The 27,791-nt window shown below is 37.6% G+C and overlaps 2 protein-coding genes across 6 annotated transcripts in view; one reads left to right on the top strand and one right to left on the bottom strand.

Annotated features, from left to right (window-relative positions):
- The first annotated feature begins 2,150 nt into the window (after nt 1–2,150).
- Nucleotides 2,151–16,882, top strand: LOC106076956 (fibrinogen-like protein 1). The gene is made up of 8 exons (XM_056013926.1): nt 2,151–2,228; nt 2,820–3,346; nt 7,653–7,752; nt 8,594–8,679; nt 8,945–9,108; nt 11,592–11,731; nt 13,833–14,008; nt 15,258–16,882. Exons 2-8 carry the CDS (start codon nt 3,038–3,040, stop codon nt 15,354–15,356), a joined length of 1,074 nt encoding a protein of 357 aa, XP_055869901.1. The 5' UTR covers nt 2,151–2,228; nt 2,820–3,037; the 3' UTR covers nt 15,357–16,882.
- A 23-nt stretch (nt 16,883–16,905) lies between these two features.
- The window catches only part of LOC106061099 (uncharacterized), a 33,768-nt gene continuing 22,882 nt past the window's right edge, over nt 16,906–27,791 (bottom strand). For all 5 annotated transcript variants that reach the window (XM_056013923.1, XM_056013920.1, XM_056013924.1 and 2 more), the window contains 8 exons: nt 27,314–27,501; nt 26,580–26,701; nt 25,374–25,560; nt 22,624–24,618; nt 21,396–21,454; nt 20,806–20,875; nt 19,739–19,877; nt 16,906–18,009 (listed from right to left, as the gene is read on the bottom strand). In XM_056013923.1, coding sequence (XP_055869898.1) covers nt 17,952–18,009; nt 19,739–19,877; nt 20,806–20,875; nt 21,396–21,454; nt 22,624–24,618; nt 25,374–25,560; nt 26,580–26,701; nt 27,314–27,501 — 2,818 coding nt within the window. In that variant the 3' untranslated portion in view covers nt 16,906–17,951. The remainder of the gene's footprint in view (nt 18,010–19,738; nt 19,878–20,805; nt 20,876–21,395; nt 21,455–22,623; nt 24,619–25,373; nt 25,561–26,579; nt 26,702–27,313; nt 27,502–27,791) is intronic.

The raw sequence follows: 27,791 nt of genomic DNA, 5'->3' as shown, positions 1-27,791 counted from the left end.
TAACGAAATACTATTTCCGAAAAAAAAAAAAGACTTACTGGGCTAGATGTAACGAAGATTGGTTACAAGTTCTGGATTACTGAACGAGTGCTCCTGCTTTCCTAGTGACATTAGAGCATGTAACGAGCTGGCTGAATCTGCCTGGGAAACCAATGACTTAGCAGAGTTTAAGTCTATTATTAACAAGCATGACTTGGTTTACACATGGATAGGGGCCTACGCGTAAGACATAATTAACTACTATATTTTTTTAAAGAACGTCTGTAATTTTATAAGATAAGACCTGATTTTAACTGACTTGTTAGAGAACCGCTCTTCGAATTCGGACTTAGCTTGTGTTGTAAACATGTAAGTACTACATCACGCGCTGTTGGTCAAAGCAGACCCTGCCGGAATCCGGAAATTAAACGCCTGTACCACAAAGGACCACGAACACTGTGAGAGTAGATTTAGTGCATTAATCTGGTGCTACATAGCAGCAGACGATTGAACTCCCTCAATCCGCTTCGCACTATTACTTTTTTTAAAAACGTAATTATAGTAATGTTGATTTAGGATTTATTGACACGGTGTTATTAATAAGACAGCGATCACATTAATTAGGAACACACACGCACGCGCGCACACATACACAGGGTATTGCTGCGGTTGTTCGATCATGTTCGATAACCGGGTTTTGGCGTGATGACAGGTTGTCACCCCTAGTTATTTACTTCATTGAAAAAGGCAATGATTATGTCATTTAATAATAAATTATTTTATCCTTTTGTTTATTTAATTATACTAAAAATAACTGGTGCAATAATTAATTAGAGTGTTTAAAATATCACCAGTAGAAGATTATTTTTGTGTAAATGTACTCAAAATATATTTTTTAAATGACAAAAAACTAGTTGTTGTTTTCTTTTAATTTTTTGGGGGTAAAAGTTTGAGAAACACTATAAATAAGGATTAAACGACAGAAATTACAGAGGACTTCATTGTTTAATTACATTCAGAAATCAGTGAAGTCACTGGTTCTTATCTTACAACATGATACATACTAAAAAAAAAAAAAGTAAATAAAGGCAATGTCTTCGATTCCAAAGATTAAGGATGAGTGCATTATTTTTACATGACCACGCATACCCAGTTGTGACCTACATATTTTTCCGCATCTCGTGCAGGCAAAGCCGTTGTCCGATGAGTTTCTTTTTAAGTTTGCCTTTCGTCTTCTGCAACCTGTTTTTAGAAGGGCTTTTTTCTGGGCCTTTAATGTGTGTCCCACGACCTTCTTAAGAGCTCCTCCGTCTCTTTTAGGTGACATCTGCTGCCAGCTACGTTCCTCTATGCCAGTGAGGGCAAAAGAGCGCCTGAGATGATTTTTTTAGCGCTACCGATGGGCACCTCTGTCACGCCGTCCTCCTTTAAGCTCGCCAATAGGGATCGCCTATGGCTATGCGAAATAAGTGCCGAACCAGAGCAGCTTTCAAATGATAAGTGTGCTTCTTTACTGTCCACACCGACCTCTAGCAGAAGCTTCAGAGCTGGTTATTTTTAAGACAGTCTGGCCTGCATATGCCTATTATGGAGTTTAGGCACCTTTGATGAAAATGTTCGACGGGCCTTAGATTTATTCTATAGAGAACCCGAGTCTCGGAGCTATACAAAGTTGTGTTGAGAACCACTGCTTAATAAACAATTTAGAAGACCAAAGATTTGGTGCAGAAAAGTATTCAGCTAAATGTATTTAGACATAGTGCTTTGCAGTGGCAGTGTGTTTACCATAGAGAACCCAAGTCTCAGAGCTACACAAAGGTGTGTTGAGAACCACTGCTTAAAAAACAATTTAGAAGACCAAAGATTTGATGTAGAAAAGTATTCAGCTAAATTATTTAGACATTGTGCTTTGCAGTGGCAGTGTGGTTACCATAATGTACTTTTAAGAAAAAGTTATAGTTTGGTTTTTTTTTGTTCTTTCCCTAATCCTTTTATTTTTGAGATCCGCTGTGGGGAAACAAAAGTTAATTAAATCGACATCCACACCCCACACCCCAAACACTCACATCACATACTGGTGTAAACCTGCGGCTTGCCAAGCTGCTTGACAGGAAAACTAATATTGAAATTATGATCGCGCAAATTGAAAAGTCTGGCAACATTGAGTTCAAGCAAGCGCGAGCAATAAAGCTGAAAACAAGTTAGTCTATTCATGATCGAGCCCTAATGCAGACCGCATTTCGAACCGGGTCAGTTTTAACTGTGTTGAGAATTTGTTTTAATTGATATTATTCCTCTCTAGCCCGATGAGTAGTTTAATATCACCGTATTACACTTTTGATGAAGCTTTGTTTTTTTTTATTTAACTTAAAAAAAATTTTTTTGGTCAAATTATTTTTATCATAGAAAACAAGATACAACAATTTACAACACACCATCTAGAAGTTTATAGAGTTTGTAATTTTAATTAACGTCTTAAAGTTAACAAATAATATGCTGTTAACTAATGTAAATAATTGATTCTAAATGAAGAAATTGCTCAAAGTCTACAGATAGGCAAAGATAGAAGAGCGGAGTTCTTTATTCGGCTTTACTTTTTTTAAGACCAAAGAGGTAACAATTTAAATATAGATAGGCCTATACAGACCGATACCGTTATGCTGCTTATCGTGAATAGTGTTAATTATATGAAGATATGGTCGAAATAGCTTGTCCAATGCATTGTCATTAAGACTAGTAATTATAATATAACAATATTTAATAATAGTAAAAGTGAAAATTGATATCTTAAAATACAATAACATTAAGGTTATTTAAAGAGTTTCAATATCTTTGCATAGGGGCCAAAATGTACGTCTTACCAGCAGACTGTTACAAGTAAACCAAATCAAGATTTTAGCATTTTGTTCATTAGAACGTATCATGAGATCATTTTGGCCAGGAAGTATACTCTCTAATTATTAGAGCAGGGACACAAGAAGCATGTTGATCTATAATCTAAAGTCATTGCACGCTAAACTATAAACGCTGCAACTATTCCGGATATTGCTGAAAAAACATGGATCTGGACTATTTTCACCCAGCTCTACTACTTTTACTTGGAGGCGTATCTGTCTTGCACGTGGCCAAAGCTTCACCGACTTCGCTGACTTACTTCGAGAAGTCTCTTGTCTGCAATGCCTCAGCGGCTCCCTACTCGATGCTAACCACCCAAAGGCATATGGAGTGTGCTTTTGAATGCGCCGACCAGGATGGCTGCGCCGCCTACTTGCGGGTCAACGACTCGGCCTGTTCGTTTTACAATTGGAGTGTCCTGCATAACGTGGGTGAGTGTGGCTCCAGCAACGCGGTCAGAGTTTATTTAAAGGTGAGTACACGTTATAGGGTTGTTTATAAATTTAAGTTGGATTAGCAACTTCTCCGTGGTATGTTCTATCATGCTTTTGTTCTGTGTTTTTGTTTTTTAACTCTTTCTCTCCTAATTGACGATACCATCGTTGATTCCACCAGAGTGTGATAAATAATTACGGAGAGAAAGAGTTAAAGGTGAGTACACGTTACAGAGTTGTTCATAAATTTAAGTTGGATTAGCAACTTCTCCGTGGTATGTTCTATCATGCTTTTGTTCTGTGTTTTGTTTTTTAACTCTTTCTCTCCTAATTGACGATACCAACAATTTATAAACTTTAATATGTGTTGTGTAAAAAGAGCATGCATTCTCCTATAGGTCAATACCAAATATAACATTTTCTGATAACAAACAAATAAGTTATTAAGTTTAATCATAACAGGATAGTGAAATACAAATGAGCCAAATGAATAATACTATCGAAAAGAAGAAAATAATTATGGAGAGAAAGAGTTAAATGTCCAGTGGATGCTATTAGAATGTTGATGTTTTTAAATGTCCAGTGGATGCTTTTATTATGTTGATGTTGATGTTTTTTAAAATGTCCAGTGGATGCTATTAGAATGTTGATGTTTTTTTAAAATGTCCAGTGGATGCTATTAGAATGTTGATGTTTTTTAAATGTCCAGTGGATGCTATTAGAATGTTGATGTTTTTTAAAATGTCCAGTGGATGTTATTAGTATGTTGATGTTTTTAAAAATGTCCAGTGGATGTTATTAGTTTGTTGATGTTTTTTAAATGTCCAGTGGATGTTATTAGTTTGTTGATGTTTTTAAATGTCCAGTGGATGCTATTAGAATGTTGATGTTTTTTTTAAATGTCCAGTGGATGCTATTAGTATGTTGATGTTTTTTAAAATGTCCAGTGGATGCTATAAGAATGTTGATGTTTTTTTTAATGTCCAGTGGATGCTATTAGAATGTTGATGTTTTTTTTAAATGTCCAGTGGATGCTATTAGTATGTTGATGTTTTTTTAAATGTCCAGTGGATGCTATTAGAATGTTGGTGTTTTTTTAAATGTCCAGTGGATGCTATTAGAATGTTGGTGTTTTTTTAAATGTCCAGTGGATGCTATTAGAATGTTGGTGTTTTTTTAAATGTCCAGTGGATGCTATTAGAATGTTGGTGTTTTTTAAAATGTCCAGTGGATGCTATTAGAATGTTGATGTTTTTTAAAATGTCCAGTGGATGCTGTTTGTATGTTGATGTTTTTTAAAATGTCCAGTGGATGCTGTTTGTATGTTGATGTTTTTTTAAATGTCCAGTGGATGCTATTAGAATGTTGGTGTTTTTTAAAATGTCCAGTTGATGCTATTAGTATGTTGTTGGTTTTTTAAATGGTTTATGGTTGTTGTTGCGAGTTCCTGCCCTAGGCTTTTTGGATAAACAAGGCTGCCTTTTTTGTGATATGCGTTCTGGAATGACGTTCGGTGATCGCGAAGCCCCTGGGTTCGAACTCTGCCCGCTGCCATCTCCCGCCATCCTGCACAAGGTTTAGGTTTTGGAAGTAGATTATCTTCAACTCTCAAGGAACATCCAAAACATGTCAAACATTTTACAAACATGTCTATGGATGATTAAAAAACACCAAGTATTGATTAAGAAGAGAAAATATTTAATAAGATATATAACGCAACAGCAAAACAATCACAGTTTGAAGTACCATAACTAACTAGAAACTGCAATCACAGGCAGAGTTACCATAACTAGCTAGAATACTGCGATCACAGATTATAAAATGTTGTGTTCATGTTTCGGATATTAGAACATGTCCTCCTTTTGCCGGACGTCTGATAACCCTACACCATGATAGCTGTAACCGAGTCCAGGTGGAGATGGTCATTAAAAGAGACGACTAGGTCACTAGAGTAGCGAAATAATAGGCTTACTCCCCTTGTTGTGCCTAGCAACAATGTTCACTGCACTGGTCGAGGATTGAAAGCGAGCCTAAACAACCCTGCCGTTCCTCATGGGGACAGTTCATTTGTGGACACCCGTACGGTTAGTGTGGTGCATTGAAGGCAAATGATGTTGATTCCCTGGTGTGCTCGGTCATGTTTTAATCCCGAGAGTCTTCGAGACACAGGAAATAGACACGTGATCTATTTACATCTGCTAGACTCTTTTCCAAACAATTTTCCAACCAGACGGCGAAAATGAGCTTCTTTCGAAGGTCCTTGACACAACTCTTAAGACAACTACAAATAATTGAAGTAACGTCTGCATTATATAAGAAAAGATAATAGCCAGTGTATAAATCTGTATATCCATACCTTTGTTCGAAAACAAAAAACGCGTGTCCGTATGGCAACCGCTTCAGGCGTCATGTGTGTCCACAGTTCTAACCAGGACACCGTGCACTGTTTAGTCTCTCACTTCAGGCGCCATGAGGGTCCACAGTTCTAACCAGGACACCGTGCACTGTTTGGTCTCTCACTTCAGGCGTCATGAGTGTCCACAGTTCTAACCAGGACACCGTGCACTGTTTGGTCTCTCACTTCAGGCGTCATGTGTGTCCACAGTTCTAACCAGGACACCGTGCACTGTTTGGTCTCTCACTTCAGGCGTCATGAGGGTCCACAGTTCTAACCAGGACACCGTGCACTGTTTAGTCTCTCACTTCAGGCGCCATGAGGGTCCACAGTTCTAACCAAAACACCATGCACTGTTTAGTCTCTCACTTCAGGCGTCATGGGGTCCACAGTTCTAACCAGGACACCGTGCACTGTTTAGTCTCTCACTTCAGGAGTCATGAGGGTCCACAGTTCTAACCAGGACACCGTGCACTGTTTGGTCTCTCACTTCAGGCGTCATGAGGGTCCACAGTTCTAACCAGGACACCGTGCACTGTTTGGTCTCTCACTTCAGGCGTCATGAGGGTCCACAGTTCTAACCAGGACACCGTGCACTGTTTAGTCTCTCACTTCAGGCGTCATGAGGGTCCACAGTTCTAACCAGGACACCGTGCACTGTTTGGTCTCTCACTTCAGGCGTCATGTGTGTCCACAGTTCTAACCAGGACACCGTGCACTGTTTGGTCTCTCACTTCAGGCGTCATGAGGGTCCACAGTTCTAACCAGGACACCGTGCACTGTTTAGTCTCTCACTTCAGGCGTCATGAGGGTCCACAGTTCTAACCAGGACACCATGCACTGTTTAGTCTCTCACTTCAGGCGTCATGGGGCCCACAGTTCTAACCAGGACACCGTGCACTGTTTAGTCTCTCACTTCAGGCGTCATGAGGGTCCACAGTTCTAACCAGGACACCGTGCACTGTTTAGTCTCTCACTTCAGGCGTCATGAGGGTCCACAGTTCTAACCAGGACACCGTGCACTGTTTGGTCTCTCACTTCAGGCGTCATGAGGGTCCACAGTTCTAACCAGGACACGGTTCACTGTTTGGTCTCTCACTTCAGGCGTCATGGGGTCCACAGTTCTAACCAGGACACAATGCACTGTTTGGTCTCTCACTTCAGGCGTTATGAGGGTCCACAGTTCTAACCAGGACACCGTGCACTGTTTGGTCTCTCACTTCAGGCGTCATGGGGTCCACAGTTCTAACCAGGACACGGTGCACTGTTTAGTCTCTCACTTCAGGCGTCATGGGGTCCACAGTTCTAACCAGGACACGGTGCACTGTTTGGTCTCTCACTTCAGGCGTCATGGGGTCCACAGTTCTAACCAGGACACGGTGCACTGTTTAGTCTCTCACTTCAGGCGTCATGGGGTCCACAGTTCTAACCAGGACACGGTGCACTGTTTGGTCTCTCACTTCAGGCGTCATGAGGGTCCACAGTTCTAACCAGGACACGGTTCACTGTTTGGTCTCTCACTTCGGGCGTCATGTGTGTCCAGAGTTTGAAATCTGCCCTCTTCCATCGCCACCCAGCAGGAGGTATGCGCCTTATGAAGTAACGTCTCAAACTTTTGGGTTGAACCTCAGGAAATCGTCTAAACACTTGGGAAAGAAAAATCCTCAGAAAAATTTATGGTGCCATATATGGGGAAACCGTATAGAAGATTCGCACCAACCAAGAAATATACCAACTATAGGCCTATATATATTCCTGCATAGTGACAGAAAAAAAAATTAGTTGAACAGATTACGTTGAGTGTGAAAAGTTTGGACAATGGATGTGAATTCTAGCATCCAAACTTCTAACATTTTCTTGTTCTGTTGTAACCTTTGAAAGTCTTATCAATGTAAACTCTTATTAATGTTTATCATCTCTACTAACCTCCATCTGCAACTGCACTGAAGCTGACCTCGAGCTGTAAGAATGGGGCCACAATGTCAAGCAATGGGACATGCCAATGTGTTGACGGCTATGTGGGGACATATTGCCAACGGCTAATGGAAGGTAACCCCGGAAGTAGACTCTAAATTGTGTAATAAGAAAAACATTTAAAATACTTTTTGTTTTAAAGACAATACCTCCTTTAGCCAACTTATAGAGCTTTTAATTTTCTCTTTAAAAAATTAATAAATGTTAGATTTAAAAGCAATGGAACAATTTTTACCATCTTCGAATCCTGGTGAAGACTGGTGTTTTTATTTTCGGAATCTTTGGGCGCCTCTGAGTCCACGCATACGTTGGGGTAAAGTAAAGGCGGTTGGTCGTTGTGCTGGCCACATGACACCCTCGTTAACCGTGGGCCACTGAAACAGGTGACCTTTAAATCATTTGCCCTGTAGATCGCAAGATCTGAAATGGGAACTTTACTTTTTAAATTTACTAATCTCTTGAATCCATAATGTCTTACATTCGGAAATTCCCAAAAGCGATAATCCCTTCAAGAATGCGGCAGTCTTTTCAAAACCGATGTTGGATCTAGACTCAAATCTAAATCTGTAGCCAAATTTAAATTTATTTAATTTTTTTAGTTCAATAATAGTAACGGTCAAACTAGGGTTTTCAACGTGTGACCAACGAGTTAGTAATTCTTTTCTCAGCGACATATACCAACTGTTACCTAAATTTTTAGGAAAACCATTAGGCCTAGAGCTATTTTTGAGATAAGCTGCCCAAGCAGGTTCTTGGCTGGTTTCAGGTTCCATGAAGTTCTGACTTGAATTGAGGTTTTGTAAAAAAAAAAAATATAATCAAATTTTTTATTTACTCTCTCTCTCTCTCACACACACACACACACACACACACACATGAACATTAAAAAAACTTGTGACTATATTTTTTTTCTCAGACTGTTTTGATGGATATCTCAACGGCGGATACAGAACTGACCAGAAGTACTGGATAAAACCACTTTTGGCGTCGTCTGCTTTCAAGGTAAAACGATCTTCACATCGACATTGTCTCGGCTAATGCGCATGCGCAATTTATCGCCGATGTAGGGTCAACATCATAGATCTAGACATTTGGGTGTAACATTGATTCTCTTTCCAATTCACTTCTACCTTAATTGTCTAGGGCTCTAGGCTAATTGCGCATGCGCAATGTAGTGTCGATGTAGGGCCAACATTATAGATCTAGACATCTTGGTGAAACATCCTCTTTCCAATTCACATCTACCTTACATTATCTTCTGTTTCAGGTGTACTGTCAGATGAGCCAAGGAACAGGGCTAACAATGATTCAGTTACGTACAAACGCAAACATAGACTTTAACAAAACCTGGCAGAACTACAAAGTCGGGTTCGAGGTGACTGAGAAAGACTTTTGGTTGGGTAACGACTACATTCATTGGCTAACGACCAGGTTAGACACTAATCTTGCGGAAGTAGCCACTCGTCTCATGAAAATCGACTATCATTTTCCCACCATTGAAAAAAAAAGTAGATCTTCATTCGTTTCTAAACAAACCAAACAATATAAAGTTGATGTTCTTACCTCTAGGGGCGCGGTGGCTGAGTGGTTAAGCGCTTGGCTTTCGGACTTGGGTCCTGAGTTTGAATCTTGGTGAATTTTGGTGAAGACTGTGATTTTAAATTTCCGGATAGGCCTATATAGGGCCCCCCTGATTCCACCCAACTCTAATGGGTACCTGACTTAAGTTGGAGGAAGTAAAGAAGGTTGGTCGTTGTGCTGGCCACGTGACACCCTGCTCGTTACCCGCTGCCCAATAGATCACCCCGTGCAGATTTCTCATTCAGCCATATCCCGGGAAAGGGGAGAAAGAGTAACACCTGGAACGAGGCTACCATCACGTCCCATGGAGGGAACATAGCAACCGATACGATTGTTTTCTGTGTAGCAGAAACAAAATTATTAATGTCGTAAAAACAATTCTAAACAAGAAAAATATATAAATTACTTTAAAAAACAACAGCAAAAAAAAAAAAAAAAAGAATATTAAGCTAGTTCTAACAATTAGTTTGGATTCAGTCATGTAATAAAATCTGTAACAGAGCTAGACTAAAAATAATAAATCTGTGCGATTAGAAATATTTTTACCAATTGTTTTGGCGCAATTACATGCTTTTAGCTTTATCAAATACGCTATGATCCTATCACTTGTATGGATCATTCGGATAAGGGGAAGGGTGGGATAAAGGGGGTATTTGTGTAAATGTTACTGTGATCGCTATTAAAAATGTATTTTTAAAATGTTATTCACTCAGGGCTGAAGACTCCTCAAGGGGACTAATTCGATTATACCACCAAATTCGTCAAGTACGATTTATTGACCTTGTTCAATACCAAACAAAATAATTAATTACCGATAGCTAATTAACATATTCATTTTTTTTCTACATTCTTGTTTTGTCAGGTACACGAAATAATTGTGAGAAATTTCAACTTGATCCGAGATAGGCTGTGGGAGAAATAACGTGCACACACTTTTACCAGACAGACAGAGTGAGTTGATTTAAGCTTTGTTAAAATGAGATTTGACTTTACGAAACACCAGCGGCATACAGCGTTAGTCGGTCTGAGGACCATTTTAATTTCTGACACCCGTGTTCCCTGCCACATCACCCAAACACTGCAATACTAAGTCCATTGGAACTGAACCTCAGCCGCTTCATTTTGCCAAGTGGGCAGGAGTTTTCAGGGCCGGAAAGCATCACGTTAAGAGCCGGATATGGCATGTTAGGCTTATACTCTATAATATGAAGAGTTTAAATAATTGTGTGTGTGGGGGGGGGGGGGTATTATTTACTAAGTAAACACAAACAAACAAAAATAAAAGGCAAATTATCCCCTTCTTAGTTTGTAAGTCTTGGATCCGTCCCAGGACAATATGGGTTAACTGTAAAGTGTGTCTAACAATAAATGAGTTACAGCCATTTAAATATATGTTTTAACAGCAGGGGGACCAAGCTTACTTTTATAAATCAAGCGAAAGTAGGAAAAAAATTTTTCTTCTAAAAACTAAGATTCTTATAAGGGAAAGAACTGCATATTTATAGCCATATAGCTCCATACTATTCTGCATGTCTTTCATCGCTATATTGAAAAAAATTAACGAATCGTTGAATGTTTAGATTGATTCCTATTAGGTTAGGGAAAAATGAATAATTGTGCAAAGTTTCAACTTAATCCTCGAATGGGAAGTGGGAGAAGTAACGTGTTCACAATGCGTACAGTACAAGACAGGCGGAGTGAATTGGTCTAAGCTTTGTTTTGAATCGTTCACTCTAGTTCACAGTATCCCGAACATTTGCAACATCCAAATTCTGGTTAACTCTTTCTCTCCTAACTGACGATACCAGCGTTGATTCCACCAGAATGTGGTAAATAATTACGGAGAGAAAGAGTTAATCAATTACAAGAGTTTCCGCCTATCGAAATGGACTGCTATAGATGAAAGAATTGTTGAAATTCAGAGTCCTATTGTTGATTTAATATCCTAACTTTATCATCATCTTTCCTTTGCGTTCCTCGCGGAACATAGGGCCTCAGTAAAAAGACGCCACTCTCCACGGTCTCTTGCTAGTTTTTTAATGGCTTCCCAGCTCTTTCCTGTCCTCTCATGGAACATAGGGCCTCAGTAAAAACACGCCACTCTCCACGGTCTCTTGCTAGTTTTTTAAAGGCTTCCCAGCTCTTTCCTGTTCTCTAGGTTTCCTTTACTACACTGCGTCGCCATGTTCTTTTTAGTCACCCTCTGCGTTCTATGTCCTGTATAGCTCTATTGTTGGTATCTTTTCTAATGGGCTGACAATCCATCTCCACTTTTTAATATCTGCACTCACTAACATTATGTTTTATGATCTTTCCGCATGTCACGTGGGCAGCAACTCTCAAATCCTATTGGTACAGCTGTCGAGCGGGAAGACCAGAATTTATCAGTACTACTATAACGGTTTTAAAATGGCCAATGAAGCAGCGAAGTATGCGGTCACTTTCGAAAATGGTTGGAGCAATAACGTCACAGGTGAGTAACCACAACGCAGGCGTTGAGAACGATGTAACCCAGTGGTTCCCAAACTTTTTTTTTCTATCTCGTAGAGCCCTAGCCATTTTTATCAAGCTAATTATACATTTTTGAAAATTCATCAGCTTCAAATGTTATTTTTCTGAAGTCGTATATATTTATTTATGAAATTTAAATTAAAACAAAGCAATATAAAAATCCTATCTTATCTTATATAGTACAGATGTTACTTCAAAAAAAAAAAAAGAAGATTACGTCCTAAGCGTCATGCATTTAGTCATGCATATTAACCCATGGCCTAAATTCTGCTAAGTCACTGGTTTTCCTGACTAGCTCAGACAACCCAATTCCATGCTCTAATAGCAATAGGGAAGAAGGAGCATTAGTACAAATTTGTCCTAGCATGTGGAACAAGGAATGTGCCTTTATCTTTGTGTCTTTCTGAGAATTTTATTAGATTGTGCTGTTGTATTTGAAGATTATGTTTAATTGCTAGCTTTCTTTTCAGTCTTCTATCCTGAAGTCTTTCTAAGGTCAGTGGCACTACTAGAGGTGTTACTCTAGTCAAATGTGAATATTCGTTTGTTATGAATCTCATAATAGGCCTATATATTATGAATATGACTTCACCACAAACAAAAACAAAACAAAACAAAAACAAACGCCTGTCAGCTTTTTTTATGACAAATTTTCAATATCGGGCTTCAATTTTGTTAGGTTTAATATAAAAACTTCTCGCTAAGTAATATCTAGTTTTTATTAGAAGATTGACAACCTTGCTAAAACCGTTTTCTCCACTAAATATGCAGATAGAAAAAAAATTCAGGTGATATTTCATATCTTATAAGTATCCGGTAAAATCTTTTTCAAGCCAGAAGGACAGGAACAATGTTTCACATACAATGGGCGGTTTTCTAGATTTTGTTATAAGTAGAGATGACGTAATAAGCTTGCAGACGTCTCTATGGTGCTGGTCACATGACACCCTCGTTAACTGTCGGCCAAACAAATAGATAAACTTTACTTCCTCTGCCCTACAGATAACAAAGTCTGAATTTAACTCTTTCTCTTCTAATCGACGATTGTTGATTTTACCTCATTAAATGAAATTAATGTTTACTTTTTTAAACGACTTTGAATTATATTTTTAAAAAAGCATCCATTTCCCTTTAATTCTATACCAAATACAACAGTTTCTGATAACAAACAACAAAGCTATTGAAGCCCAATCATAACAGGGTAGTGAAATAGTAATTAGCAAAATGAAAAATTCCTTCCAAAACGTGGAAAAATAATTACGGAAAGAAAGAGTTAAAATGGAACTCTATTAAGCCATATGCGATGAAACATGAATGCATATCCCAGCTCTTATCTCCCTGGGTGATTGAACTCGTAGACTAAAACATATTAAGAACTGGATATACATACTTTATCCCCAAACAATTCATTGAATGTAACGGGGCCGGCCTTGGGTAATTGTAGGCCCTAGGCAAAAGCATTTAAGGAGGCCATTGGCGAAGTGAATATAATGACCCCAAATGAAATAGAAAAACGTAAAATTAAGATAGAAAAATACGAAATGAATTATAAAGCGTCCTGTATCTACATCTAAATCAACAAATAAGTTAAATTCATAGAGCACCGTTGGCACGAATATAGGCTACTTCATGGACGAATCATGATCACCAGGCTAGAAATAACGCTTCGACATTTCACCAAAAGCATTAAACAATGGTCTTCTAACATATGCAGTCTAACAAGTAGATCTAAACATTCATGAATAAACCTTGAATCATTGTAGATACTTAGAGCTAGGCTAGTAGACATATATATAGAGCCATAGAGTTCTGCTGATGTTTGAGAACGAGGCTAGTAGACATATATAGAGCCATCGAGTTTGAAGTTAAATCCATGTTTCGCAATTTTTTCTCTATAGAAAAATATTTATTGAGTCCTATGCGAAGCCCGCATCTACAGGAGGCCCTTGGTGGCTGCCTAGTTTGCCTATGTCTAAGGCCGGCCCTGAATGTAGCCTCAAACGTAGAATAATGTAACAGTATTTATTATTATTATTATTGCATGATTATTGTGATCTTTTTAGACAGCAAGAAAAACATGACCGCCTGCTGGCCAGGAACGAGCATAAATTTCTCCACTTGGGACCAAGATAACGATGGAAATTATTTGAACTGTGCACAGATTTACGGCGCTGGTTTTTGGTTCACATCTGACAGCTGCACACTTTGTAACCCTAATGGCGTGATTAGGCCAGGGGAGGTAATGTTTACATTGTTCTCCAAAAATCATTTTTATGCCCAAATAGATCATAATTTAGTGTTCATGATAACTAAACAATGTCAAGGACGATAAATTGTAATTTATTGTTGCCAACTAAAAAAAAGAATTGAGCTATAGCACTTCTTTACTTTCAACTATATCTCAATGCGTGCCAGTTTATTTTTGTATCAAATCTCTTTCATTACCGCTATGTAGTTGCTAATTTAGTAAGACAAAACAACCTATACCTTGTAAATAATTATTCTTTCAAATTCATAGCCTACATTATGGCAGTACAATAATAATTACTTCCCACGCGTATCTATCTAGTCATGCATGTTAGTCAATGGCTTAAAATTTGCCAAGAAATATGCCTTTATAGAGTAAAAGTCTAATAAAATTCTCAGAAAGACACAAAGATAAAGGCACATTCCTCGTTCCATATGCTAGGACTAATTTATGCAAAAGCTTCTTCTTCCATAGTGCCATTAGAGCAGCGGTTCTCAACCTTTTAAGCTCGGCGAACCCTATTTACAACCCCCCACTCTGCTGCGACCCCCCCCCCCACAGCTAGAGAAGAATAGACAAAATACAATCCATATTTTCACTGGTCTTAGGCGACCTCTGACAAATCGTCAATAGACCCTGCAAGGGGTCGCGACCAACAGGTTGAGAACCCCTGATGATTAGAGCATGGAATGGGTTACCTTAGCCAGCTAAGAAAAAAAACAACAAATGTTTGGCAGAATTTAAGTCATTGGTTAACATGCATGACTAGATTACGCGTAGGACGTAATCATATTCTTTCTTGAAGTAACATCTGTAATTTCTAAGATAAGAAAAGATTTGCCATATTGAAAATATTTTGTGTCACAAAAGAAAGACCTTAGATAATTGGATTCTGCAGAGCTCTAAAGTGCACCAAAATTAACCCATACCTTAAAAAAAAAAAAAACTTAGCTTATTAACACGTTCTTTCTTGTGTACACCGGATACATCGAAAAGCTAGCTATTTATAGTTTTCGTCACGTGAGAAAATCTTAAATGGAACTTGCACAAAACTGTGTAATGTAGACATTTATCAAAGACTTCATTTATGGTGTTGACATGTTGGCACCTCAAGCCTTCCTCTTTCTAAACTATATTTTTTTCTTAAAAATTCTCGTCTGCCCATTAACAGACGATCTTACAACACAGTTATCTGCCCTTTCAAGCAGTAAAGTAATGTCAAGCGTTTGTGTTATTTCAGAATGATCGTCTCAACATTCCAAGTGAAAACTTCTGGACACCAAACTTGGCTGACTGGACACCAGACATGGTGGTTATGCTATTGTTCAGAAAGCCATAATGGTACATTCATGGCATATATTCTTAGGCCTAGAAACTTGTGAAATTTATATTTTGCAAAAAATGACCATAAAGCATTCATATCATACAAGTAGAAATTGAATTATATGCAATACTTAACTGTACTGCAAGACTAATACACATTCAATCAATGGTTTTGATTTGAATACATATATCAAACAAACAAAATCATAGTTTAATACGACTGAAAACACGTTTCCCTTTGGCCATCTATTTTTTCTCTGCATAAAAACAATTTTTGATTAATATATCTTTATAATCTCTGACAGAAATTTACCTTAAAATGAAGGTTACTAAGTGGTGGTCTAAAACAATTGGCCAAGGCTAGGCTACTGAGTGGGTAAATTCTGAAACAGTTTACTAGAAGGCTAAGCTACTGAGTGGGTAAATTCTGTAACAGTTTACTAGAAGGCTTGACTACAGAGTGGGTAAATTCTGTAACAGTTTACTAGAAGGCTTGACTACGGAATGGGTAAATTCTTAAACAGTTTACTAGAAGGCTTGACTACGGAGTGGGTAAATTCTGTAACAGTTTACTAGAAGGCTTGACTACAGAGTGGGTAAATTCTGTAACAGTTTACTAGAATGCTTAACTACGGAGTGGGTAAATTCTGAAACAGTTTACTAGAAGGCTTGACTACGGAGTGGGTAAATTCTGTAACAGTTTACTAGAAGGCTAGGCTACTATACAAGTGGTAGACGCTAAAACAGTTGACCACAAAGCTAGGTTACTTAATGATGTGACTACATCAGTTGACCTGTAGGCTTGTGGTGGACAAGTTTGGATGACATATCCGAAACCAGTTATTCTATGGTTCTGACATATAAATCTTATAAGTAAATACATTGTATTGGTCAGTGGATGATCATATTGCTAGAGAATTTTTCAAAGAAACTAGAGATAGTTTAGGTAAACTATATCACAGACTTTACAACATAGAGAAACAGATGACATTTACATCATCTGCCCTATAGATCGCACGGTTTGAAAGGGGAACTTTATTTACAACAGAGAGCATCATGACAATATGAATCCACCCCGCAGATGCTTATTCACATTAGCCAAACTTTTTGAAGACCTTGACATTGTCCTTTCACAGTCTCCTAGGATCATAGTTCTGTCATTAGGTCTCAACAAATGCTTGAACAACCTAAGCTTTTCTTTTTTTTTTTTCAAAAAGCTTTATTCGCCAAGTTATGAGCCAATAACATTAAACTATTATGGGCTTGGTATCATGGGCCTAGATTTCTTCAGAAAGACTTGGTCCTAAACCCTCAAGTCCAAACTTGCAGTAGCCATCACAAGAAATAAATTTGGAGTTAAATCTTTTTTAGTGTTAATTTATTTCCACAGGAATTTATGGATTTTTAGTACAAATTAAATCATAGTCTTTGCCATGTAATTTAGGCTGTAAACTGTAGACAGTTCTAGGTTTGAGATTTGATCCATGATTTGTGTTTTTTTACTCTAAAAATTATTTTTAGTCCGATGCAAGATTCTTTAAACAAAAACAACAATTGACCAAATGTTTTAATTAATATATGCATTTATTGTATTCAATGTACATTCTGGTACAACAACAACAAAGTGACTAATCTCAGGCTTCATCTCCACATTCATACAGGCTAAAATAAATTAGAGTGAGGAGCTACTGCACTTAAAAGTTTAATTACATGAGAACCACTTACTAAGACTAAACTTATGTCCATCAGACAGACATGAGGTAGAAACACAATAAGGAAACGAGTTCAGTGTCTGTCAATGGACAATTCAAGGGGAGATTAAAACCAAGGAACTAAATTTGAGCTTCAGAGAGTTATCTGGATGCTGTTGGTCTGGACAGGATAGAACAAACTGATTCTTTATATTAAAACACCAGGATTCTAGATTTATACTTCTGACTAAATGATTTAAATTAGGGGGAAAAAACAACAATAGTCTTTTGATTTGTTAAAGTCAAAAAAATTTAAGTTTTTTTTTAAACAATTGTTCTATGATGGTAAATGTTAAAAACATACAATACTCATGCCACAACACAAAATATAATATTTATACTAGTTTTCATTGTGAAATATATATTAATATGATACTGTACATGAAACAGCCGAGACATTTACAATGAGTGATAAGACTCACTACACAGCAGTGAGCATTTGCCCCACCCCCCTCCAACAATAAGAGAATGTTTTAAATAAATTAAACAAGAAAAAACGACAAGTCTTTGATTGATGAAGACAGGATGGAATCAGGGTTAGAGGTCAAGCTAAAATATGTTTTGCTAGATTAAAATGTTTAAAAAGATGTCCCCTATACTGGCAATGACCCCATGAAAAAGATTTGAGCAAAGAAATAAAAAAACATCACATTAATCTGCCATTTATAATATAAATACATTTTAAAAACATATGGTGAAAGGGACGATGGGGAATAGATTTATGACTTTGGATAAAGTTGAATGCTAACAAAGTCAATACAACTACAATATGTTACCTGCCATTAAAAATGTAGACAAATCTTAACCTTTACAGTAACATTAAAAGTACAATAAAAGAAAGGAAACAAATTGTTCACATTTTATGTTTTCATGCCGCTGGTCCTCCGAACTTTAGCTTCATATTCATGAAACAAATCTCTGCAAAATAAAGTTTAAATGATTAATAAACAACACAAAAAAAAATACTTGTTTAAAAAAACAAAGTTTATATCAAGCATATCAATGAGTTTGGATCAGTCATGTCATTAAATTTGTAATAGATCTAGACTAACAATAAAAAAGCATTTATAAAAATAAAAACAAAGGTTGGGGGGCGGGACGACCTGAATTCGAACCCATGGCTCAAGCCTTCTCAAGCCAACAGAGTAATCACTGCTAGTGGAGAGCCTATGAACATGGAAGATTGTAGAGTTATCTATTGTTTTTATAGACTCATCCTATTTTTCATGTGTTCACTAGGACAAGGATGTATAAAGAAGACTAATTCAGCTTATAGCACCACTTCAGTCAAGTACCAATTCTTTCCCTTGTTTGAGATACCAAACAAAATAATTACCAATAATAAACTAATTGGTTAATTTTTTTAAAATTGATTCTTGTGTCGCCAGGTAAAAGAAATAATTGTGCAAAATTTCAGCTTGATCCGAGATTGGGTATGGGAGAAAAAACATATACAGACTTTTTACCAGAGTGAATTAATATAACAGACCTGCCTACCAAAAAAAGTCCAAATGCGTAACGCTGATGGTCAAAATGCGTATTTTGGCACCAGAATGCGTAACACTTACGCGAACCACTATTTTGTCATATATATATATATATATATATATATATATATATATATATATAATATTAGATCTAGATGTCATGATTAGATCTACAATCTAAATCAATACGACAATAGAGATGATATCTAGACTAGATTTGGATCTATGTCTATATAATGAATATAATCTACTCTAGATCTGGGCTCAAGAGTGTTACTGTTACCGATGCCGTGGATCCGCTACAAACGTAGGTCTACTCCAAACTTTCGTAAGCCTACCTTCATCCTTGATCTATTCTATACTATGACTAAGAATTTAATCTAGTCTAGATCTAGACTAGATGGTAGTAGATGTTATCGATCTAGATTTAGTCAATCTAAATCATACTGCAACTAAATTGGATCTAGATTGATTGTAGAGTAATGTAGAGACTCATGACATTAAGTAATCATCAATCGTAATGTCTAGCTAGATCTATTCCTGTATAACAAGTTATCTAGATTCTAGATCTATAATCCAGATCTAGACTAGATATCTACAATGTCACTCAATGTGTTTTGAATCGATAGCACTTCGATATTTCTTTTCTATACAAATGAATACGGGAATCAGGGATTCAACATAATTATTTTCTACTAATGAACTTACAAAAAAAAAAAGTCACGTTGGTGTATCAGCTGACGGTACCAACCCGCCACTCCCTCACTCTCGCGTTCTTCATTTCTAGACTAAATCTAATTGCTTTTAAGAACCAATCAACGTATAGATCTGGACACAATGTGTTCCCCCACCTTTTCTGTCCCCCCCCCCCCGGCCAACAAAACGGCTTAGCGTGACCTCCGTGACCGCTCGTAAGCTAGTCAAGAGAGGGGGGAAAAAAGGATACGAAAAGCGTAACGCGACGGGTTCAATGCGTATTTGCGTACTGACGGTCATTTTTGGGAGATTTTGCGTAACGAATACGCATTTTGCGTAACGGTAGGCAGGTCTGATATAAGCTTAGCAAAAATTAAGAATGTTTTTTTTTTCCGAGGCAAAAATTAAGAAGGGGGAACTACCAGGTCTAACCCTACAAAGCATGTCTCGTATTTAGCACTTACTTGTCCATGTAGAAGAAGACGTAGCCAGAATGCAAGCTCTCTCTTTTAGCAGTGGTCTCAGAAGTTTCTTTGGTGTGCTTGTCGTCCATATAGAACCATTTCTGTTTGCTTAAGTTGTAAGCAAAGGCTGTGTAGTGACCTAATAAGATAAGCAAAATTTTTAAAATCTTAAAAAACAAAGCTTATTTGAGGGGAAGAAATACACACTTACAACTATGTCAATCAGAAATGAAATTTCCCTTTTTTGATAATAAATTTTTTAAAATTTAAATTTAAAAATTAAAAAAAAAAAAGACTTTTTTTAAAATCATGTTTTTGCTAGGTACAATAAGTAATTGTGTTTCAGCTAGATCCAAAAATGGGTGTGGGAGAAATAAAGTGAACAAATTTAATTAAGGGGACAATACCCAACATATTTAAACATATCTGTGAATACTACAGGATTACTTTCCCTTGTTGGTATCAAACAAAAAAATAACTGGAAATTAATTGTCTAAATGATTTTTTAAAAATTGATTCATGTATTACGTAACAGCAATAGGAACCCATTAAATTCATAAGGTCACTTGGAATTTTTGTGTGGACATGACTGATTGAAAAACAAAAAAGATTCTCAGTTGAGATTCATTATACTACAGGTGTCTAGGAATGACATTACAAGAAATGACTATGCCTAACAAACTGGACAGTATTAACTTCCTCCCCCGCAAAGAACAATCTACAATTTTCCAACTAAGAACAGGACACACACCACTATTAAATTACCACCTGAACAAAATAAACTCCACACAACTCCCCCTTTGCAGACACTGCGCCCACCTCTTTGAAACCATATCCTCTTTGAATGCCCCCCCCCCCTAAATCCACCTTAGGCAGACTACTTCCAGTACAGCCCAACATAACCAACACCCTGTACGCGACAGTGCTGAACAACTGAAGAAAACAGCACACTTTTCCTTGGCACAGTCTGCAAAAGAGCTCACAGCTCAGCAGCAAAAAAGCTGAAAGCTGGCTAGAAGAAGAAGAATGACATTACTAATGGAGGTAAAATTAAAACAACAACTTACCAGCAAAGAGAGACTCTCCATGGTGATTCACTATACCAACAAGTCTGTAGGAAAAATCTGCTTTACCCATCTGTGGAATGACAGAAGACAAAAAAAATATTAAGATATTACATTACGTGGCAATGCCGTGTGAATCCCAGTTGGTTGGTCAGTGTGCTGGCCACCCTCATTAACCGTGAGCTACAGAAATAGATGACCTTTACATCAGCTACCCTATATATCACAACAGGGGGGGGGGGGGGACGGGACTACTACAAAAGGAACCTTTGGCAACAGAGACCATATGCAAGTAAAAACCTGACACTCATGTTTTTAATTTAAATCTTAATTATTTATTTTGGTTATAAATTTCTATTTGAAGTCAATACAGTCGTGAGAACAGTACACTACAAGATAAGATTAATTGTCTAATTTATGACTTCTGAAATTCTGACAAGTGAAAATAAAAAAAAATAGGGATTAAAAAAATAATGGAAAATTTGCTTTAAATTTTTCTTGTTCACATCTGTGAGCATAGAGCCCTTGAAATCCTATTCCTACTTTAATCACAGTTTATTCTAATTTGAAATGATTGCATGACAAGGACTCACCTCTATATTTTCCATGCGTACATTCTTTGCCTGGTCAGCTGGATCATTTTCTTTCTCCTCTGTAAGACAAAAAAAATATGTAAAGACTAAAACTTACATCCCTTTTCATATATCCCTACATGTATTGACATTAATTCTAGAGTCGATAAAACTACATCTCATAAAGGAGCAAACGTCACACAGTGGCAGAACGTATTGTGATATGAGCCATCACTATTAAGGGTGTAACAAATTACGTCTTGTGATATGAGCCAACACTATTAGGGATGTAACTAATTACCGCTTGAATCCCTTCCAGACAGAACAGTTGTTCTGACAGACTGGAGAGAAGTTCCAAGAGTCTTTGACTCTTACTCTTAGGACCATCACAAAAAGTACTACCAAGTAGCCGAACCTAGTAGCACTTGCCCCACAAACTTGCCCATCAATGCAACATACTAGCATTCTGATGTCTTTGCTAATTTTTAAGTCAACATGATTTTACCTACGCTCACACATATGCTCAAATAGATTTAGAATGTAACGTACACTTCTGTAGCCATCAAATTGAAAAGTAGTACTAAAAGAAATTGCTTCCCACTTACAGTATAAATTGCTTCTCACTGAAACTAACTAACTAGAAAACAACAACATTGGCACCCTTCTAATAAAATATATATAAATGTATCGATGTGAAACCAATATTTCAGGACATCTCCAGAAGAATATATTCCTTGTCAGGAAGGGAAAAGAAAGCATCCGTGATAAATTTTAAGATACAAATGTTCCTTTAAAAAAAGGATTACATCATTTAAGAAACATAAAACATTTTCCAAAAAAAGTATGTATGTAATAATTTAAATTTTTAACACATGACATCTATTTTGACTATCAATATCAAAACTATATATCAAAATAAAATTAGGATGCATACTTCTTTATATGCCTATGACTCAGAATAAAAAAAAAAAGTATAAATTGCAGCTACAATAATCTGTTTATATTTTAATCATGTCATTGGTAAACATTTATTTAAAAGCCTACATTTATATATAACTTGTAGATTAATAAGCTAACTTTATTCCAGTAGGTTATTTCTTGGTAATTTTATTCAGGATATTTGTAAGACTTCATTGCATGAGGCTGCAGAAACATGTACACATACCACTGATTAGTCAGCTAAGCTCTTGATCAAATAAACAGTTAAAAATAAATCCATTAAAATACCCAGATAAAATGAGAAACTTACCAGTGTTTGAACTGCTGGTGTAAGAGTATCTGGATAATTTGGATTTCCCAAGAGTCTGAGTTTTGTCTCTTATTAAATCCTGAGACTTTTCTTTGGTACCTATGTCCTTTTGGGGCACGGCACAGGAGGTCGGGTCCTTCTGATCTTTAACAAGGTCAGCCTGCGATTGATTGATCTGCAACACCTGAGCAGGGCCACTGTGTGCCAAGTCCATCTGTTGAATGTTGCCTAATTTGGAGTCCTGCTTGGCAGAAGTTGACCCTTTGGGGGTGGAGTTGGCATGAGATGAGCTGCCTGGTTGTCTGCCCATAGGGGAGAACGGTGTGCCAGGCAGGCCTACTCTAGTGTATGAAGACACTGGGGTCATGAAGCTCTCATCTCTGGTGTCAAATGAACTCTCACCAATGTTGACCTCAAGTGAAGTGTCTAAATCTCTGCTTAGGTCATGAAAGGGGGGACCATCGTCCAAGTAGGATGACCCTTCGCTTCTCTCACCCCTGTCATCTCCGGGAAAGAGCAGCCTCTTCGAGGCTGAGCTTGACTTCACATTGACTTTGTTTCTCTTCCTCGGAGAGGCTGAGGGGCTACGGAGCCTCGAATAGTCTCTGGATTTCGTTAGATTATTTGGTTTGGAGGGTGAAAAGAACTTGTCCACTTTACTAGAGCTGCAGAGTGCTGGAAGACTTGGCACTACATGGTCGTTATCATCAGTCTGTTTATAAGCTTTTTCTGAAGCGGCCAGATCACTGGCAACTTTTGCAGAGTCAGAGGTCACAGGTGAAACGTCTTTGCTATTTGACCCTTTTTTGCTGTTATCTGGGGGAGTATTGCACTTATCTGAGAGGACCCGAGGAGCACTTTGCTTAGAGTCTGTCGACGACTTACCACTTGAACTGCCACTTTCATATGGAGGTGGAGGACTCTCATCCATGCTTGGCTGATTCATAACACTGCACGACAGGCACTCCCCCTCAAACACTTCATTACAGAAATCACAGTACTTTGGAATAGTGGACTCCAGTTCTAGCCAATTATGCTGAGAGTCTTCTGGCCACTCTCTGTTCTTTGATTTTTTCTGACGGCTGCCTTTAGCCCCGTCTATTTCATCAAAATCACAGAGATCTTCGTCACAGATGAGCTTGAGATTTTTATCAGATAGTTCGTGAGAAGGAGACAACTGTTTACTTTGTTGGTTTAGTTCAGTGCATGTTTCAGTGCACTGCGGTTTACACCCTGAGACGTCCACACCAACCCAATCCTCATCAGAGTGGTGCTCTAGGAGAGGACCCCCCGAGAGCATCGGGTCAACGATAGGCTTATCGTCCATATCACACAACTCCATGTCATCTTCGTTAGCTAGGGAGCCGTTCTCCTTCATATACTCCAGCTTGCTGAGGGCCTGGGCATAGAGCATCATCTCATCTTCTGTCAACGAGCTCACGTCTATTGTCTGCAGTTCCGCCTCAGTATACAGCCCTACGTCCTTACCAAGCAGCAGATTGGCAGAAGATTCAGGGTTGAAGTATTGATGCTCTGTTTGTCGCAGCCCCGTACCACCAAAAGAAGATGCGTCGACTGGTTCACACTCTATTTTGGGAGTGCGCTTGTCCTTGTCTGTCTCACACCATAAGGTATCCATTTGAAATCCAGGAATCAACTGCGTCCCATCCTCAAGTTCAACTTTTTCTTTGGCGACTTCCTTTTTAAAGGAGACTTCCTCGTCACTTCCTGCCTCTGCACACTGAGAATCTTCCCGTTCTCTTGGTATCCGTGTGTTACAAGCGCTATCTTGGAACACGCTGGCAGACTGGGTTTGACCTTTAGTTTTCTTTGGCGTGTCAGGCTTAGCAATGCCAAGCCTTTTAGCGGCCAGGTAGAGGCCAAGGTCTTCTATGAAGTGGTCAACCTTTTTATCTTCTTTGGTGTAAGCGTTATAGCGAGTGCTGAGAATCTCGTTGCAGATCAAAGTACAGTCATGAGTGTCAAGAAAACCATCTGGAGAAAGAAATTTTAGTTAATAATTAAAAAATAAATATTATGGTATAGGATATAACAATAATTAAGAACGCTTTTTATTAGGCTCCCGTAAAATTTTTGTGCCTTTTAATATGAAAAAAATTTGTAAGGTTTGGTTCCAAAACCATCTTATGTTATAAATTAAAGAAAAAAAATTATTGCATCTTAGGCGATGCCTTGGATTCACATACTAGTTAATTAGAGAATCTTCAAAGTATTAATTTTTCTGGCTGATACAGGCTTTTGGAAGAGTTATTTGACTTCAGCCTATCGTATGGAAATAAGACTTTTTCAATTTCCAAGTTATGCTTGAATGTTTTGTTTTTACCTAACATTTTAGTTTTCTGTCTTGGAGTGTCTCTTAATTTTAGGGATTTTATCAACGGTGTTACACTAGTTAAATATTAGCATCCTCAAAGATATTTAAGTTTTGTCCTAGTTTGCTTTCTTGAGTTGAAGGAGGGCTCTCAAACAGGATGCATAGATATCCAAATATTAGCATAACTACAATTTCACAGAACATTTTAGTCTTGTATACAAGCTTTGACATTATAAAAAAAGCTGTGTATAAAGAGGCTGTGTATAAACAGGTTGTGCTGATCTTGGTCTCTATGTGGTGTGCAGAGCATTGCAGGTCAAGGTTTTGTTGATATGCAAAGCTTTCAGAGTGAATGTAGAAGCAATTTCAAAATGAACCTAAATATTAATGGTTCCAAACAGAATAACAAGTCTACCTAGCTCATTAGCAGATGTGTCGTCGTGTAGAGCTCGGTTAATGAGAGAATGACACAGAGCCCCCTGATTCTCTTGTAAGTAGCCGCTGTCCTGGTCACTAGTTTCAGGGGTCTTACTTCTGGCCTCCACATCCTCTACACTCTTTTTCATTTGTTCCACAAACTGATTGACTTCAGAAATGACGCTCTGATGATAAATAAATACAGTTATGATACAATGAAGCGCCAAGACAGTGGAGTCACAATTAAAAAAAAAAAGTAAAATGGTTTCAGACCTTGCAATCTATAGGGCAGATGATGTAAAGGCGACAGTAAAGGTTATCAGTTTCTATGGACGATAGTTAATGAGGGTGTCGTGACCAGCACAATGACCACCCATCTTAACTTACCCCAACTTATCAGGTACCCATTAGAGTTGGGTTGAGTCTGCATCCTAAAAATCCTGAAATTCAAAATTCCAGTCTTAACAGAAATTCAAACCCGAGATCCCTTGATTCAGTAGCCAAGAGCTTTACCACTCAGCCACTAAAATTATTTATAGAAAAGCTTTAATTCCAGCTTAATTTTTAAAATTTAAACAAGTCGTAATAATTTTAAATTTTTCTTTGTAAAAAAAAAAAAGCAGCCCTGGCAAAGTTATTTAGCTAGGTATTGAAAACTGGAGGCTTAAAATGTTTTCATGATCTAGAAACTTTTGGAATCACGGATGGGGCATGGTAAGGCAAAAACTCCACCATTCTCCGACACCCACAGAGCTCAACGAAATTATCTGCACTGAGTTAATACCAACTGTGCCCTGTGGAATTGTCATGTCCTGGATCCAGGCTCCTTCACACTATCACATTTGCCAGTTAGAAAAAAAAAAAAAGCACCTGGAAAGGGGTAGTGTCCACTGTATTTGCCTTAAGTGGAAAAAGCCGCGGGGTTATTTTATCCTTGGTCATTTCCAAGACCCTGATATCCACATGGGGAATAATGTCACAAGAAGGCTTGGAGTCAGTTTTCCTTCTAGATGGGTAAAATTTTTAAATGCAGATGTGTCCCATCAACATGGAGCTAAATTGGTTTTAAGGTGCCAGTGGGTCCACCTTTCATCCCTTCTGTAATGCTATTTTTCCTTGGCACAGACTGCTGAAGAGCCTACAGCTCGACAGCAAAAAGCTGGCTAGAAGAAGAATTTAAATACATTCTCAACTTAAGTCTTACCCTGGTTTCCACGTAAAGGTAATCCAAATCCCCACCAAACTCATGGATATACTTCTCCACCTCCCAAAACTTTTCTATCAGAGTCTGAACAAGCAACTTGACATCTGCATCACAGCCATCACCTGGAGGGCAAGATGAGAGACATTAGCATCATTTGAGGAACTAGTGTTAAACTTAATTGAACTCTCTCAACAATCGAGGAGAGATAACCTCTTAAAATTTAGCCAGAAACAATTTCAAGTTTAAACATAATTAGAAAAATGTAAAACTTGATGCTTAAAAAAAATATTAATTAACATCTAGATTCTATGTTTATTTTATACAGACAAGGAGACCCTCATAAACTTTAACTCTGGTGTGTGTGATAAGAGAAGCTCTAAGCACAACAATTGGCCAGTGGAATTCTTGGGTTTTCAACATCAAACCCATTTCACAAGACTTATAATTAAGTACTGAGTCTGGCTATATTAAAATTTGTTACACTCATGGTATAAGTAAAGATAAATGTTCAGCTTACAAATGATTTCTTTAGTATTAACAGTTAAACAGTGTGCCTTTTGCTACCTTTTTTTTTTAAAGAATCTGTTAGTCTTGCTATGTCACACAAACATCTTCAACTAAGAACATTTCCATTCATAAATTAAATGCTCATCTTTATACACCGGTGTACACTGTACAGTATTGCAAATAGGCTGGTCTATATGTTACTAACTTGTTATAGACAGGACATCTACCTTTTTTAGGGTCAACCAGAACTACTTTCTTGACTAGCGGCTGTTTGGAGACCTCTTTCATTGGGGAGTCTGGGTTTGATCCCGTGTCAATGGTCAAGCTAGTACTACAACTCATCTCACACCTGACCGCAGGCACAATTAAATCTGGCAGGTCACCATGAGACTTCTGCTTGGGGTTGCAGGACATTCTGAGAAAAAAAAATTACAGTATATTAACTTAGTATCAAGGTTGTTTAAATTGTATAAATATATTGAAAGAAAGGTAGGTCTTTCTATTGGCGTGTTTACAGCAATAATTTAAAAACATAAACTGGGTAAATAACTAAATATGACTACAAATTCAAATTTACTTTTTCTTTTTTTTATTCCTAATCTGGTTACAGGATATTAATGCTTTAAGAATTAACTTGTAAAAATGTTACAAAATTTCAAACTGGAAAAAAAAAGTTTTTTTTAGAAAGTTCAATTTAGTAAGAAA

This window comes from Biomphalaria glabrata, chromosome 16, assembly GCF_947242115.1.
Source record: "Biomphalaria glabrata chromosome 16, xgBioGlab47.1, whole genome shotgun sequence".
In the NCBI taxonomy this organism is placed as follows: Eukaryota; Metazoa; Mollusca; class Gastropoda; family Planorbidae; genus Biomphalaria; species Biomphalaria glabrata.
Note: the sequence above shows the minus strand (reverse complement) of the source record. Positions and strands in the feature narration are given on the sequence as shown.